The 16697-nt window shown below is 43.4% G+C and overlaps 1 protein-coding gene across 20 annotated transcripts in view; it reads right to left on the minus strand.

Annotated features, from left to right (window-relative positions):
* Nucleotides 1-16697, minus strand: part of TENM3 (teneurin transmembrane protein 3) — a 2279325-nt gene that overhangs the window by 157368 nt on the left and 2105260 nt on the right. For all 20 annotated transcript variants that reach the window (XM_075930245.2, XM_075930244.2, XM_075930249.2 and 17 more), the window contains one exon: nt 2511-2633. In XM_075930245.2, coding sequence (XP_075786360.1) covers nt 2511-2633 — 123 coding nt within the window. The remainder of the gene's footprint in view (nt 1-2510; nt 2634-16697) is intronic.

Below are 16697 nucleotides of genomic sequence, written 5' to 3' on the forward strand. Positions count from 1 at the left end.
TCCAGGTCTGTGGCACACCAGGGACTTACTGCATGGGGGGAGGAAGTAGGAGTCCCTGAGGAAGATGCGCGCTGGGGCTTCCCTCTTCTGTGGGGATAGGGGAGGAGTCCCGGTGGGAGGTGCATGCTGGGGATTCCCTCCTGGGGGCGGAGGAGAGGGTTTAGGAGTCCCCAGAGGAGCGCATGCCGGAGCTTCCCTGCTCTGCGGTGGATGGTAGAGGAGTCCCGGGGGGAGGCGTGCGATGGGGCTTCCCTCCTCTGGGGGGGGGGGGGGAATCCTGGGAGGAGGCTGGTGCAGGGGACTCTCTGCCCCCACTGGCACCCTGCCCCCTGCCACAGAACCCTGTCCCCTGCCCTCCCGGCACCCTGTTCTCTCTCCCTTGCCCCCAGCCACAGAACCCTGCCCCCACTGGCACCCTGTCTCCTGCCCCAGCACCCACTAGCACCCTTCCCCAGTACCATGTCCCCTGCTTCCAGCAGCACAGTAGGCGCCACATTAGTGAGGCTTGGGCGGGGGGAGGGGGGAGATTTGGAGGAGGTTTTTTTTTTGCATCTCACTTGCATCTCACTGTGGGTCAGTGACCCCTGACTCAAAACAGGTTCCCTGCCCTTCTCATAAATAAAGACAATACAGAAACTTTTTGTGTTTGACATAGTATTTTATTTAAAAATGAAGCCAAGCCCCCATCTGGCCACAGCATCAGAACACTCCTGCACTCCTCCTTCCCCCAAACCCTAGACATGATCCTATCATACACTGGAACCCCCTGCCCTGCGTAAGTGAGAAAAATGTTTTATATAAAAAAGAACATTGGCTAGCACCAGCTGAAAAATGCAGCAGCCGAAACCATTGCCACAGCACATATACCCATTAACAATAGCTTATTTCTATTCCTTGTGACAAGTAAAAATACTTCAACCTAAAGACAGAGATAATGGATATCTAAACACAAGTCAAAGACACTAGGCAAAAAGAAAGGAGAAAAGAAAGAAGTACAGTGAGCCCTGCTAGACAGATTTCACAGGCTTAAAGGATAACACAAGAGGGAATAGAGTTCTGTCACTTTTGTAATTTGGAGTTGTGATATTCTGAAAAAACTCCAGGATGTTAAATACTGGCAGAGCTGATGAGGAGATCAGTTGCACCTTGTGAAGGGGAAAATGGATTTTTTTTTTTTTTTGGTAATGAAGCAAATACCAATTAAATCAAGTTTTCCATTCAAAATAATGTTGACAGTCTTCCAGGATTGGCCTGGAGTCTCCAGGAATTAAAGATTATGTCATGCAGAGAAACCTCCATGAGCACGTGCAACCAAAGTTTGCAAATCTAATTAAAAAACTACGGATTTTAAAGCTTCTGTTAGCAAAACGTAGGTAGAATTTTATAGGTTTAGAGACTCTTAAAGGTCAACATGAAGTAAAGACTGATAACATATAATGCCTTTATGTGGTTTGTATTCTAAAAGCTCCCACAACAAAATCAATATAATTGTTTGACTTTATAAATTAGCTGATTGAAAAAGACTCAATAACATAACCTACATGCATTGGAAAAACAAAAGAATGAATCACGTGATCCACTAAACTTCAGCCAGAAGTAAATATCAAATCTGCATTATATAGAGTGGAAAAAAAATCAGGCATTTGATGGAAACATCATCAAACCATCTGCAACATATACATTAATGCATTCACTTTTGCTAAACTGTCTCCTACATGGAAATTACACATAGAGAGGGATTAAAAAAAAACCCCAGCAAATTCCTCTTCATAGAGTTTTGTCTCCATTTGCTCATGGGTACAGTTTGTTATCCTGCAGAACAAAGAGGGGGTTTGGACCCGAACCATCTACAGCTAATGGAGACCATCAAGATTAGAGCCAGTATATGGAAGGCCTATTCTTCTAAACTAGTTACTCCATCATCTCTGACTCCCTGACATTGCAGTTTTAGCAGTAGCCATGGTTCCATAGAATCCCTTTCTACTTACAATCATAGTTCCCCTGAGTAGGACTTGCAAACTTTATAAATTACCCTTTGGAGGTGGGACACAGGTAACTTAGAACTGACAATGTCAATATTAATTATCTATAAGAGATCCAAAGGGTTGATGGGATGCAATGACATATGTGCATCTCTTCCATCCATCCCTGTAAAATTCCCTCTCTTCCCTCACTGTGCAGGCCAAACCCTGAAAGCCTACAAGTTTAGCCTACAAGAACTGCCAATATGGTGGCATTGCCCCTTTCTGCATCTGTAAATCAGGATCCAAGCTTCCTATTGCCTCCACCCAGCTGATGGGAGAGATGATGTCCATTACAATAAAGCTTTGATTGTTTACAACTACTGCATATTTTTTAAATACTGTGGGTTTTTTTAACAGGTTTATAAATTCATTAGATTGACATGATTGTGGTAGGAAAAGATTGGGAGGAAATGATATAAGCAGAATACAAGTTCAAGGAAAGGAAATGTTAAAAAAGAAATTGAATAAAGTTAGTCTCTCACTTACCATTTTCGCCAGAAGGTAACGATACAGTGTTTGTTGGCATAGTATCAGAATTAACTTTTCCATTCTCAAATGTGTCATTTTCTGTCTGTTGTAACTGCCAATTGAGGCCAAAGAGATGCATTGCTGGTGATAAAGAACACATATTTTTAAGGAACATGGTGCTCCTAACTATAATGTCAAGTGATAAATACAATTACAACAATTCACTCTAATAATGATATTTCCAGGTTTTTGTGACAATAGCAAGTTGTCACATATACAATGAGAGGGGAAAAGTTTTTACAGTTTAATTATGCAACTACAGTTCATGCTGTAGTACCAAGCAATTGCAGAAGGTACAGTTTAGTAATATAGCAGTATCGGTGAATGCAATTGGCAATAAGCTCCATTAAATAACAATACCATGCCTCTGTCAATCACACTAGGTCTAATCATGCACTTAATGCTCCCACATTCTCATCCTGACTCTTGCACTACTCTGTCAACAAGGTTTGTAATTGTGCCTCTTCACCTTTCCATCTCAAACTCAAAGGTGGCATTTTGGGAGGGTAGTGGGGGCAGTAGCTCTGCATTCTGGGACGAGGCTTGCTTTTCATCCTGTTCCCCGGACACTAAAGGAGTGAGGGGAAAGTACTTGCAATCCGTGCATGTCTCACAACTGGCTGGTGAGCTTCAGCTTTATCATCAGCCAGGTGTGAGAGGCATACATGGAATGCAAGAACTTTCCCCTCGCTCCTTTAGCGCCCAGGGAACGGGATGAAAAACTAGCAGTGCCCACCCCTGTGACACTTCTGTGTAGATAAACCACTTCATTTTAAAAATTAGGCTTCCCAGACAATATCCTGAAATAAACAATTATGTTCTCAACAGCAAGAAGAGCTGAAAATAACTAGCAGCAGAGAGGACTCATGGTCCAGACATTAGGGTACCAGTCTGGGGAGTCTCAGTATCTAAGTTTACTTCCCTGATCTTGCATAGACTTCCTGTGTGACTTTGGGAAAATTGCTTAGTTTGTCCCCACCTTCATCTATCAAATGAGGCAATTCTATTTCTCTATCTCAATGGGAGGGAGTAATCTGTGTGTCTGTCTCTTCAAGAACTCCTCTTAAACTGTAAGTCCTAGGGATACCAAATGCGATATGCAGCTTCCTCTTATTCTAACTTAGGGTGTGTCTAGACTACAGGGTTTTGTCGACAAAAGTGGACTTTTGTCGACAAAACTATACCTGCGTCCACACTACCGCTGAGTTCTGTCGACATAACGTCAACAGAACTCAGCAGTTTTGTCGACGCTGGTAAACCTCATTTTACGAGGCATAACGCCTTCTGTCGACAGAGTTTCTGTCGACAGAAGGTGTTATTGCATGTAAACTCCTTTGCGTCTACACTACCATGTCGACAAAGCAGCTTGCTTTGTCGACAGAACTCAATGTAGTGTAGACGCTCTTTGTCGACAGAAGTATTGTCGACAGTATCTGTCGACAAAACTTCTGTCGACAGAAGCCTGTAGTCTAGACGTACCCTTAGAAGTGTGGTGAGGGTTTGGTTGTGGCAGGAAAATAAGACCTGCCTGGAATGGGTTTGCGTCTCAGAAAACTCTACAGAAAAGGGACAGAATCGCTAGGGAACTGAAAGTGGCTGGCTGGAGGTGGCCCCAGCCTGTCAGACTGCCCTACCCTAATCTTCTCATCCCTCTGGTGTTCTAAGGGAAGGCGGGGTGGCCTGAAACTCCCCCTCCCCCAATTCATACAGGAACGTTACTGGGAGTTCCCCTTCATCAGGGAGCAAGGGGAAAATGCACAGTTTTCTGCATACTTCACTCTGGTTGAGGACTGCAGAGGGCAGACGAATCTGGACCTGCCCCAGTCGGCTGGATATGCACCCCTTCCCAGACTGCCCATTGGAGCTGACGCAGCAATGAAGAGTCACTCCTCACTCAGCCCCAAGTTGCTATGGTGAGAGAGGGTTGGGATAGCCTCTCTCTCTGAGGCAGCCTGCATAATGAACCCCTCATCTCCACTTCCACCTCACAGAAATTATTTAAATGAAGAAAAACAAAAATTAATTGAGTTATGGACTCAAGCAATGCTGGATAGTTTTAAATTTTGTGAGGTGCTTTGCTACCATAGTAATGAAGGCAATATAGTACCTGAGACAGTAAATTGGGGGTACTCTATTCTATTCTTCCCTCTCGCACACACTCTTTGTAAAGATTGAAAGATAAAGTTAAATTATATAACTATTTACAGAGCAATTAGTCAAATTTATCTCTGCTATTAGTGGGCTTTATTAATTAATCCCATTGTCTGGAGCTTCAAAGGAGAAAAACTGATTTACACTAAAATTGTTTTAATGTCATATGAAATGTTCTCAAGCTTCTTAATATTTATGGTTTGTTTTTCCCCCAAGAATCTTCCACACAATCCAAGCTTGCTTTTATTTTAAACACTGTGCTCTAGCTTTGTAGCCCATAGTTCTGCAGCAGATGTTATCTATAAAGCACTATTCCCAGAGCAGAGATTGTCAATGATGCTGCTGCACAAAAGTGTTTTTGTAAAATACATTGTAATAATGTAGGCTTAATTTTTTTTAAAACGATTAATACAAAAATATTAAAAAGCTAAATCATTGGGTCTCATTTCTTCACTTCTTCCCGTCCTCCCCATACGCATCATTGTTAAAATCAATCTCATGTATCACTTCTGCACTTAGAGCACACAACTTCACCCCATTTGGTACAGTTTTTGATTCCTATCTGTACTGATCCTGGCCTGATTACATAGCCCTTTCTCACGATTAGGCTTTTTACAGGGCTACACCTTCCATCAGTTCTTTGCGTGAAAAAAGGGCTTTTATTACTGACCGTTCCAAAGATTAAAGACCTCCAGATAAAATATTCTCTTTGTTCCAAGTCCTGACTCCACTATCTCTCTCCTTTTTCAGACCTTAAATTGGCTGTTGAGGCTGAAATTGTAATGCTCCTTGACCCCCAAACCTTATTTCTTTTTTTCTACCTTTCTTTTGTTTAAAAATCTGCCTATCATCTTTGCCAGAAAATTGCCAGAATTAGCCCTTATTTTGACCCTGAGCTGAAATTCTTCACTTCTTAACTATGGTTCCTTTTTTATTCTTGTACCTCTTTTAAATATGGTCTTCCTAAATTTCTAGGGCAATGATACTGGCAGTTATCCTGGTTCATTTCACTGGCTTCGATGGGGTTACAGTAGTGTAACAGAACAATTTAAGGGGGGGGATCTAAAATACTTCATGATCCAAAATGCTTCAACTAGACTACTCCCCTACTCCAGTTAGCAGGTTTAAATCATCTCCAACCTCTGCCACCTTTACTGGCTTCTTGCCATTCTCTCAATCTAATTTTCTGTTTGAGGAAGAGACTATAATATAGTGTAGACTAGGATGCAATATTACAAGCTGCCCTGAGTAAAAGGCAGTGTATAACCGCTTCAGTTTCTCTGATTCCCCTTTAATCCTCTGTACCAATTTTAGCTGATTCCACCCTTTGAGTCTCCCCAATGAAGGGTCTTGGCACTTTCCTTCATCCATCTGGAACTCTCTCCGGGTATGTCTACACTACCACCCTAGTTCGAACTAGGGTGGTAATGTAGGCAACCGGAGTTGCAAATGAAGCCCGGGAGTTGAATTTCCCGGGCTTCATTTGCATCTTGCCGGGCGCTGCCATTTTTAAATGTCCGCTAGTGCGGACTCCGTGCCACGCAGCTACACGCGGCACGGACTAGGTAGTTCGGACTAGGCTTCCTATTCCGAACTACCGTTACTCCTCGTGAAACGGTAGCCTAGTCCGAACTACCTAGTCTGCGCCATTTAAAAATGGCGGCGCCCGGCAAGATGCAAATGAAGCCCGGGAAATTCAAATCCCGGGCTTCATTTGCAACTCGGGTTGCCTACATTACCACTCTAGTTCAAACTAGGGTGGTAGTGTACACATACCCTCTCTTCCCCCCAATAATTAAAGAGGTGATTAAGTATACATTTCACCACAAGCCCATTCTTATAAAGTTATGATCGACTCTCTCTGGAAAGCATTTTATGATCATGTGTATAATTGATGCCTCTTGCCTTCCATTCTTCTAACAATGCCAGCCTAACTGCTTGATTTGCCCACTTCTCCCACAACCACCTCCTCTGGGCCTGCCTTTTTATAGCCCCCATGCCTGCAACACCTTCCTGAACTAACACTGCATTCACAAATTCAGATCCCTCCTCAGAACTCATTTCTGTCATGAAACCAACAAGAAATTAGTCAGTTTATAACTCCTACTTTGTAAGATAGCAAAGGATACTTTTTGCAAATGATTCTCCACCTAAGCCTACTCTGCAGAACTAGAAATGTGATTGTAAATCGTCTCCCTGATCATTCTGTTCGTATGGTGTTTTTCCTTCCACCTCCCCAACCCATTGGGGGTTGTTGTTTTTTTTTTCCTTTTAAATTGTGAGCTCTTTGTGGTCAGGAAGAATATTTTTATGTGTTTAAAAAAAGTTTGTAGCTGGTAGGTAAAACCACAAACTAAATAAGAATGTTTTAATTTTACAATTGTATTTTCATTAGCATATCTTCTTTATAACATTCCAAACAACCATTATGACCAATCTGTCCAACACAAACACATTGTATAACAATCATCTGACTCATGAGCCTAGCCTAATACAAAGCTATTTGGGGCACCATTTTAGATAGGTGGTGGCTATGTAGGAATGTTAGGGGATGGCAGCAGTGAAGGGACAGGGAGCAGCTGGCAAGCTTTAAAAAAAAAAAAACCACATACACACACGAAAACAATAGTCCCCCAGTGGAATGAGGCACATGCTGGCCACGCAGAGCAATGGAGTAATGTGCAAGTCAGCAAGAGTGGGTAGTAAACAGACATATCTTGTCAAAAGGAGATAGAGGGAGGGGGAAAAAAGAAGGCCTTCCCTGGCGAGGGAACAGTAGAGGTAACTGAAGAGAGTCAACTCTGTGAAAAGAACTGAAATGCAGTGCAATTACTCAATTCTTGGCTATCTGACTTGGCGAATACACAGAGCCTATATAAATGAAAATGTTCAACATTTTTATGTTATGGCTTGTGGGCACTCATGAGACATCCTAATTCAGTGGTACAGTACTTTGTGTAGTAAAAATATGGATTCTAATTTTTGGCTTCTACTTTAATTCATTCAGTGCTTAAAACCCCAGCTGGAGCCCTTCTGGTAGCTAAAACCTCAATGATGCAAAGCAGCCCTAAATTGTGTAAACCCTTGTTAACACAAACATGAACTTTGGGAAATAAGTCAGTGACTGCCTTAAGTTTACATTCCACAATGCTACGATCCACTATATGCACCAAAGTCACTATGGTCATTACAAATGTCAACAGTCGATGCAGTGGATTTTAGACTCCCTTCTTTTGTCACTAGATAATTTTATCTGTAAACACAAATTCAGCTATAAGCTTTATGCTGATGACTCACAAATCTTTCTTTCTACTCAAAGCCTGTCTAATTCTGTTCAATCTAAAAATCTCTGCCTGTCTCCTTGTGGGTGTCTAGTTGTCAGATAGATGCTCAATGTGAGTAAAACAGTACTCCTAATCTTTGCTCCCAAACTCTGTCCCTACCTCCTTTTTCAATTACTGTGGATGTCACTATGCCGGTCTCTTACCAAATTCACAGTCCATTTTCGTAAATTTCACAGTCACAGCATTTACAAAAAAAAATAAATCTATGAATTTCATTTCAGATATTCAGCTCTTATATAGTTCAGTGTCGTTACAAAGCATAAATGTGTCTTTTAAAACAATATTAATATGTACAGCCCGTGATAACTCCCCCCGTAAAATGATGCGACCCCACCATGCCATGCCACCCTTCTGTGCTGCTACTTGTGAGGTGCTGCCTTCAAAGGTGAGGCCCTGGCCACCGCTCTCTGGCTGACCAGGCCTCAAGGAACCACAGCTATCAGCAGCAGCACAGAAGTAATGATGGCAATACCATACTATGCAAACCTTACTTCTGCACTGCTGCTGGCAAAGGCACTGCTTTCTGAGCTGGTTGTCAGACTAGCAGCCACTTCTCTCCAGCTGCCTAGCTCTGAAGGCTGGCAATATTGCAACCCTTCCCACAATAGTGTTGCAACACACATTTGGATCAGGGCCCCCAGCTTATAAAACGCTGCTAGAGGTACAGAAGTACACCAAAGACCAGATTTCATTATCTGTTACATGCTTTTCATAGCTGTGAATATATTAAGGCTAAGGATGTTAAAATACAATTATGTGGCTAATCGTATAGTTGGTATCATTTGTATCAACTATATGATTAATTGATAAGCGTTGCTCTGCCGAGCCAAAAGCAGGGGTAACACCAGGAGCTGACTCAAGCCAGGACTGAGCAGTGTGCTTTTAAAATCTGCGCTGTAGCTCTTCATTTTAAATGAAGTAAGAGCCGTGGGTACTTACTACATTTAAAATGCAGAGGTGCAGCGATCTGTGAGAGCTGGGACTGTTCGGTTCCGGCTAGTGCTAATTCCAGCAGCCTTTGTTCGCAGAGAATAGCCCTGTACGCCACAAACGGGCAAGTGCCTGAGTAGCCTCTGTTTGCAGTGGCCAGCCCTGGCTGCAAAGAACAGGGGTTGCTTGGTGTCAACAGCCTGTCTGCTGGGACCCCTGCACACAGGGGCTGCTTTGCAGCAGCGTTCCCTATCCCCCCCTGCTGCTGCTGAAAGGGGACAGAGGACACCCTGGAGATGGTGCTGGGGAGAATCGGCTTTTAAGCCAGCTCACCCCAGCACTGGCTCCTGTCCCCCGACTCACAGAGGCAGCAAGGGGCGGGGGGGAGACTTGCAGGTCTCTTGTACATTTCAAAAGCAGATGTGCCCGCAGTGGGAACCAGTGCGAGCGGGGACTGAAGCAGTTCCCGCTCACGCCGCTTCCCCTGCCCTCCATGGAGATGGTTTAAACTGGCTTAAAGCTGGTTGCCCCCAGCCAGGGGCGGACTGGCCCGGCCGGGATACCGGGAAGTTCCCGGTGGGCCATCGTCCGGTGGTCTGTCGTGTCCACACGCCGTTGACCCTCACTCAGAATGGCTCCACATCCGCACTGTATGTGGCATGCAGAGCATGACCTGCTGCCTGCGCGCATGCTGGACATGACGCAGGGGGCAGGGCTTGAGGGGCACACAGGGGTGACATCATGGGGAGGACTGTTCTCAATCCATTTCCCAGGCCTATTTTGATTGCCAGTATGTTCCTTCCCCCGCCCCGCTGCTTCTCTATAATAGAGGCAGCAAGTGGGGTGGGAGGGGAAGCAACTAGTTGAGTCGCTACTCAACTATCTGAGAAGCATTTGCTTATCAGATAGTTGACTCGTGGCTTACATCCCTAATTAAGGTCCTACTCATAACCTGGATGTCATATTCAACTGAGACCTTTCTTTTGGTCCTCACACCTAGGCACATGGAAACTTACCAATACCTACTGAGATCTCTTCACATAATAGCTGGAAAAGTTATGTTCTCTGTCCTTATATGTTTGAATGGATTTGACCCATCCATTAATTTTGCAGTTTTATCTGTGAAAAAAATCTAATCTTGATCCCATAGTCTCCATTTTCTCTAAAATGTGTTCATAAAACAATCTGTGAAAAACATCTCTCAAAGAATATTGCTTAGAGAGACTGTGGCAACACAGATATATCAGGTAGATTTTATGGATGAAGTTTCTTTATTTTGGCCTCTAACGAGATATGATTATATTATATTTTAACACATTCTACATTTTCTATTTCCACAGTTGTTATGGACAGTTCCTGTACTACTTTTTTGTTCACTAAAAATAGAATGCGCAATGTGTATTTCTCAAAACATACACATATGGCTGGTATCACATTTTATTTTACCAGTCTACTATTTTCTTGCAACAACAACGATCATCTTATCAAGTGTTAATAGCATTATCTGAAAATGAATCAAGGTTCAGCTGCTACCCTAGGCTTCCAGATCCTGGAATTTCAGCTGAATATTGATTATTTCCCCTTGTAATGAATGAAACTTAAAAAGTATAGCATTTCAATTCAGTTAAGCCAGTCTTGTAAAATTATATTGGTCCTCAAATGAATTATTTATTTATATTGTTTTTACTTTCAATTATTACTGTTATTTTACAGAAGATGATAAATTAGTTGCCAACATTGTTAAATGAGACACAAGTATATTAGGTGTATAGTTTGGTAAATGTTCAAAACAGTTTTTACAAGGCTGAATTGACTTACATAACTTTTCAGTTCTCCCTGTTCACTCCTCTCTAAACCATTCACATCTTCCTCCAGAATCATCTTTCTCCCTTCCCTGAAAATCCTGGCGGCTCCCTTCAGGGGCAAGAATGAGGCTCAAGTTCATTCTTATTTTTGTATGCCATTCCTCCCAACTCTATTAAAAATCTTTTCCAAAGCCACATCAAGCATTGCAGCACTTACAAAGCGCAATTTGTGTAGAAAAGACTAAGTAAATTACACTGCCATTATATTGTCTCATTTATGTAAGCGCATCACAAAAAGGATACAAATTTGGCATTGTATGGTCCAAGAGCTTTAATGTTGAAACTTCAAAAAAATCTTAAGGAATAGAAAAACTTCAAATTTAAGTATCTAGGCTATAAGAATAATAATGAAATGATTCAGTAGACTGAAAGGTTCTGTATGATAAACTGATAATCTACTTGCATGTTAATGGCAGAGAAATGTGAAATCTAATGAAAAGATTTAAGAAACCAAACAGAACAGGGTGAAAGCAAGGTCAAATTAATATAATGTTCAAATGACACATTGAGCTGGGGTTTTATAGTTTATAGTGAAACACTTGTGCTATGTATTTCAATCTCATGAATGGATAAAACATCAAAAGCTTTTTATGTTCCATATTAAGAGTGACAGAAATTTGAAGCAAACATGCAATAAGGAGAAATGTAATAAGCTTTAATAAAGGATGATAAGGTTTGATAAGAACTTTTGGAATGTCACCAGCTCAGGAATGTAAGATGAAAGCATCTGCATGTAAAGATTGTAGTTTGTTATTTGGACACCCACAGGGCTAAACTGTGATTAGAACAACATATTTTTCCATAAATTAGCTTTTGTTTTGAATTTCCTGCTGAGTTCACATGAAAGTTGATTGAATGTGCAAGTCAACATATAGGTTTTCTAATCCACTGCTGTTTGTTACATTTTATGCCATTACAACCACCTACACCTAGATCAAATGTAGGTCACTGAGGTGCATAAAAAATAATCTGAGGACCCCTTGGAAAGATTTTCAAAGTGGCTACCCCTATGCTAAATAATTACCTAGTCATCTAATCACTTACATAGTCTCAATGCATATTTGCTTAGCTGTATAACAGGCAAACATCTGAATCAGTTTGTTTAATAACACTTATAATGTTATTTGTAGTGCTGTTATAGCAATGTTGGCCCCAGGATACGAGAACAACAAGGTGAGTGAAGTAATATTTTTTACTGGGCCAACTTATGTTGGTAAAATAGGCAAGTTTCCAAGCCACACACACCTGAAGAACAACTCTATGTAGCCTGAAAAAGTGTTTCTCTCCCCAGCAGAAGATGGCCAAGAAAAGACAATACCTCAACCACCTTGTCCCTATAATACAACCCAACCTAAGGAGCAGCATGCAGCTTCATCTCCTTGCCCTTCAAACTTCTTCTGACACACACCTTTTCCATTCTACAACCTAGCTCAGTTCCTTCCCTGATCATTTACCCTGCAGCAACACACAGAACAGAGGTTGAATTAAGGTTTCTTGGGGCTCTGGGCCTGAGGAAGTGGTGGGCCTGTTACTGCCCCTTCCTCCTGGGGCCCCAGCCCCATTCCTCTTGGAGCTCTGTCCAGAGCCCCACATTTTCTGCCTCTTCTCTGGGGATCACTCCTGTTCCACCTAAGGTCCTCCTCACAACCCTGCAACCCCTATTTCAGGAAGGCAGATTTTGATAAGCTCAGAGAACTTGTAGGTAAGGTCCCATGGGAAGCAAGACTGAAGGGAAAAACAACTGAGGAGAGTTGGAAGTATTTCAAAGGGACGTTGTTAAGGGCCCAAAAGCAAACAATTCCGCTGTGTAGGAAAGATAGAAAATATGGCAAAAGACCAGCTTGGCTTAACAAGGAGATCTTGCATGATCTCAAAATAAAAAAGGAGTCTCATAAAAAATGGAAATTAGGACAAATAACAAAGGATGAATATAGGCAAGCAACACGGGAATGCAGGGGCAAGATTAGAAAGGCAAAGGCACAAAATGAGATCAAATTAGCTACAGGCATAAAGGGAAACAAGAAGACCTTTTATAAATACATTAGAAGCAAGAGGAAGACCAAGGACAGGGTAGGCCCACTGCTTAGTGAGGAGGGAGAAGCAGTAACAGGAAACTTGGAAATGGCGGAGATGCTCAATGACTTCTTTGTTTCGGTCTTCACCGAGAAGTCTGGAGGTGTGCCTAACGTAGTGAATACAAGCAGAGAGAGGGTAAGTTTAGAAGATAGGATACACAAAGAACAAGTTAAAAATCACTTAGGAAAGTTAGATGTCAGCAAGTCACCAGGTCCTGATGAAATGCATCCCAGGATACTCAAGGAGCTGATAGAGGAGGTATCTGAGCCTTTAGCTATGATCTTTGAAAAATCATGGCAGACAGGGGAGATTCCAGAAGACTGGAAAAGGGCAAATATTGTGCCCATCTATAAAAAGGGGAATAAGAACAACCCAGGAAACTATAGACCGGTCAGTTTAACGTCTGTCCCAGGGAAGATAATGGAGCAGGTAATTAAGGAAATCATATGCAAACACTTGGAAGGTAATAAAGTGATAGGGAATAGCCAGCATGGGTTTGTGAAGAACAAGTCATGCCAAACTAATCTGATAGCTTTCTTTGATAAGATAACGAGCCTTGTGGATAAGGGAGAAGCGGTGGATGTCATATACCTAGACTTTAGTAAGGCATTTGATACGGTCTCGCATGATATTCTTATTGATAAACTAGGCAAATATAACTTAGATAGGGCCACGATAAGGTGGGTGCATAATTGGCTAGATAACCGTAGTCAGAGAGTGGTTGTTAACGGTTCTAAATCCTGCTGGAAAGGGATAAAAAGTGGAGTTCCTCAAGGGTCTGTTTTGGGACCCGTACTGTTCAATATCTTCATCAATGATGTAGATATTGGGATAGAGAGTACGCTTATTAAGTTTGCAGATGATACCAAACTGGGTGGGGTTGCGACTTCTTTGGAGGATAGGGACATAATTCAGAATGACCTTAGCAAGTTAGAGAAATGGTCGGAGGTAAACAGGATGAGGTTTAATAGAGAGAAATGCAAAGTGCTCCACTTAGGAAGGAACAATCAGTTCCATACATACAAGATGGGAAGCGACTGTCTAGGAAGGAGCATGGCGGAAAGGGATCTAGGGGTCATAGTGGACCACAAGTTGAATATGAGTCAACAGTGTGATGCTGTTGCAAAAAAAGCAAATATGATTCTAGGTTGTATTAACAGGTGTGTTGTAAGCAAAACTCGTGAAGTCATTCTGCCGCTCTACTCTGCACTAGTTAGGCCTCAGCTGGAGTACTGTGTCCAGTTCTGGGCGCCACATTTCAAGAAAGATGTGGAGAAATTGGAAAGGGTACAGAGAAGAGCGACAAGAATGAGTAAAGGTTTAGAGAACATGACCTATGAAGCCAGGCTTCATGAACTGGGCTTGTTTAGTTTGGAAAAAAGAAGATTAAGGGGGGACATGATAGCGGCTTTCAAATATCTAAAAGGGTGTCACAAGGAGGAAGGAGAAAATTTGTTCCTCTTGGTTTCTGAGGACAGGACAAGGAGTAATGGGCTTAAAGTGCAGCAGGGGAGGTTTAGATTGGACATTAGGAAAAAATTCCTAACTGTCAGGGTGGTCAAATATTGGAATAAATTGCCAAGGGAGGTGGTGGAATCTCCCTCTCTGGAGATATTTAAGAACAGGTTAGATAGACATCTGTCAGGGATGGTGTAGACGGAGCTTGATCCTGCCTTGAGGGCAGGGGGCTGGACTCGATGACCTCTCGAGGTCCCTTCCAGTCCTATGATTCTATGATTCTATTAGTCCTTTCTGCTCCCCTCCCTCCATTGAGTCCCCAGGTATGGAGAAGCTCTGTCCCAGTGCCAAGGACCCAGGGTACAGTAGGGAGCAATAGCTTCTCCAGTTGCAGGGCTGCAGTGGGGGTTTGGCACTTCTACAGGAGACCTGGGTCAGGCATGGGGGCTTCCCCGGTCACCCCACAGCTTCTTTCAGGGATGGATGGCAAGTACTGGGGCTTCCTCTGTCCATGGGCTTCTGCCAGAGAAGGAAGCTGCTGGGAAGGGTAGCTATCTCTTCACATCCTGGGGTATCTGCTAGGGAGGGGACTCTTAGGGGTGAGGATTTCCTCTGCTTGGTGCTGCTGCATGGAGCAGGGTTGGTGTATGAAAGCTTTCCTAGCCCTACCCAGCCAGCTGTTGGGTCTCTGGGCTCCTGCCTGATGGCAGATTTTTTCCAGGGGCTCTCCAGTTGCCTGGGGCCCAACTAATGGATGAGACACCACGTTAGGAGCCATAGTGGGCTGAGTAAGGATATGGAAGAAAGGGGAAGGTGGATTTGTTTGTTGACTTCATTTGGTTTTGCTCATTAAGTTTGAGAGTTACAATAGTTGTGCTATGAACCTGTTTGTTCCCTCTTACTTGTATGTACTAAACAAGGTTAAAGGCTGCAAAGAAATCAGGCATTTTCCATGCTTTGTTTTAAGAAACCTTTTTGAGTTTTATCCTTAAAAAGCCTGATCATCAGAATGGGAACAGAAATGGGACTGCCTCAGTGTGTCTACTGGATTAGATGGAAGTGGCACAAGCTGGGCCTCCTAGAGGCTTTCAAAACAGGCAAAAATAGTTGACATAATTAGTATTTTTTCCAAAGTAAAAATAAGCGACAACACTGGGTTCTAAAAATCTGTAGGGGATGTTAAGAACAAAACAATTAGTTCTAGGCTAGCAGCCACAGCAGGAATTGATGGGAAAGTGCTAGCAACTGAGAGGCTGGCTGCCACTCACGCTACCATCACATGTGACTGGATGTTGGAGGAGCACACAGTGCTTGAAAATTACTACCCTGTTTTGGCTCCAGCTCAAGGCTGTCCCTGCCAATGTGCAAAATATGTAGCTCAATAGGACACCATGGAATTTAGAGCACCCTGACATTTGGGGCACCAAATTTCTCCAAACTCCATGGAGTCCTAGGCAACTGTGTGCTGTCTGTGAGATGGCATCGGCTCCGGCAGCCAGGCCATTCCCCAGCCAGCTCCCCTATGGTCAGTGTCCAGAGGGCTGTTCCTACAAGAGTGCGAAGCCCAGACACCTCTTGCTCCACCTCTATTCCTCCCACATTCCATTTCTTCCCCCATGCCTCTGTCCCACCATTCTGCTCCTTCCCCTAATCCATGTAGCCTAGGGGACAGTCAAGGGGCCTGGTGCTAGCAGTGGGATGGTCAGGCATGCCCTTGGTACTCACTGGCGGCGGCGGGAACGGAGCAACTAGGCCCCAGTCCACTCTGCTGGCTCCCAGCTGTGTCACTCCACCTCCCCCAAGCCCTCTATCCTGCCCCTCTGAGTGATGTGTCTGAGAGCTGGAGGAGCAGAGTAGGCTGGGGTCAGTTTGTTCCACTTTCCCCCTGGGGTCAGGTTGTTCCACTTTTGTCACCGGTGAATGTAAGGCAACCTCTTCTGGCTCCTTGTCTGCCGCAGTTCTGGGCCTGTCCACTATAGCTTTGGCAGCTGTGAGCACAGACCCCCAGCTCCCCTTTCAGAAAGGGGTCAGCCCTGCGAGGGGAGGGGCTGCATAGGGGACCAAAACGTCTAGGGATGGCCCTGCTCCCACTGAATCAAATTTGCAAATTCAGATACATGTGTTTTTTTCCAAACTTGTGGGGGCCTGCCTGTCAACCCTTCCATCCTTCTGGAATGACAATTTAGGGTTCTGCTCCCTGACTTGCCAGCAAGAGAAAGAAAGAGGAAGCAGATAAGTTAGTGACATCCACAAATAAGGAACAAAGGCACTGTACCAAATTCTGAGCTGATTTATACTCTGTGCAACCCAACTGTGTTCAA

This window comes from Pelodiscus sinensis, chromosome 4, assembly GCF_052426305.1.
Source record: "Pelodiscus sinensis isolate ZL-2025 chromosome 4, ASM5242630v1, whole genome shotgun sequence".
Lineage (NCBI taxonomy): Eukaryota > Metazoa > Chordata > Testudines > Trionychidae > Pelodiscus > Pelodiscus sinensis.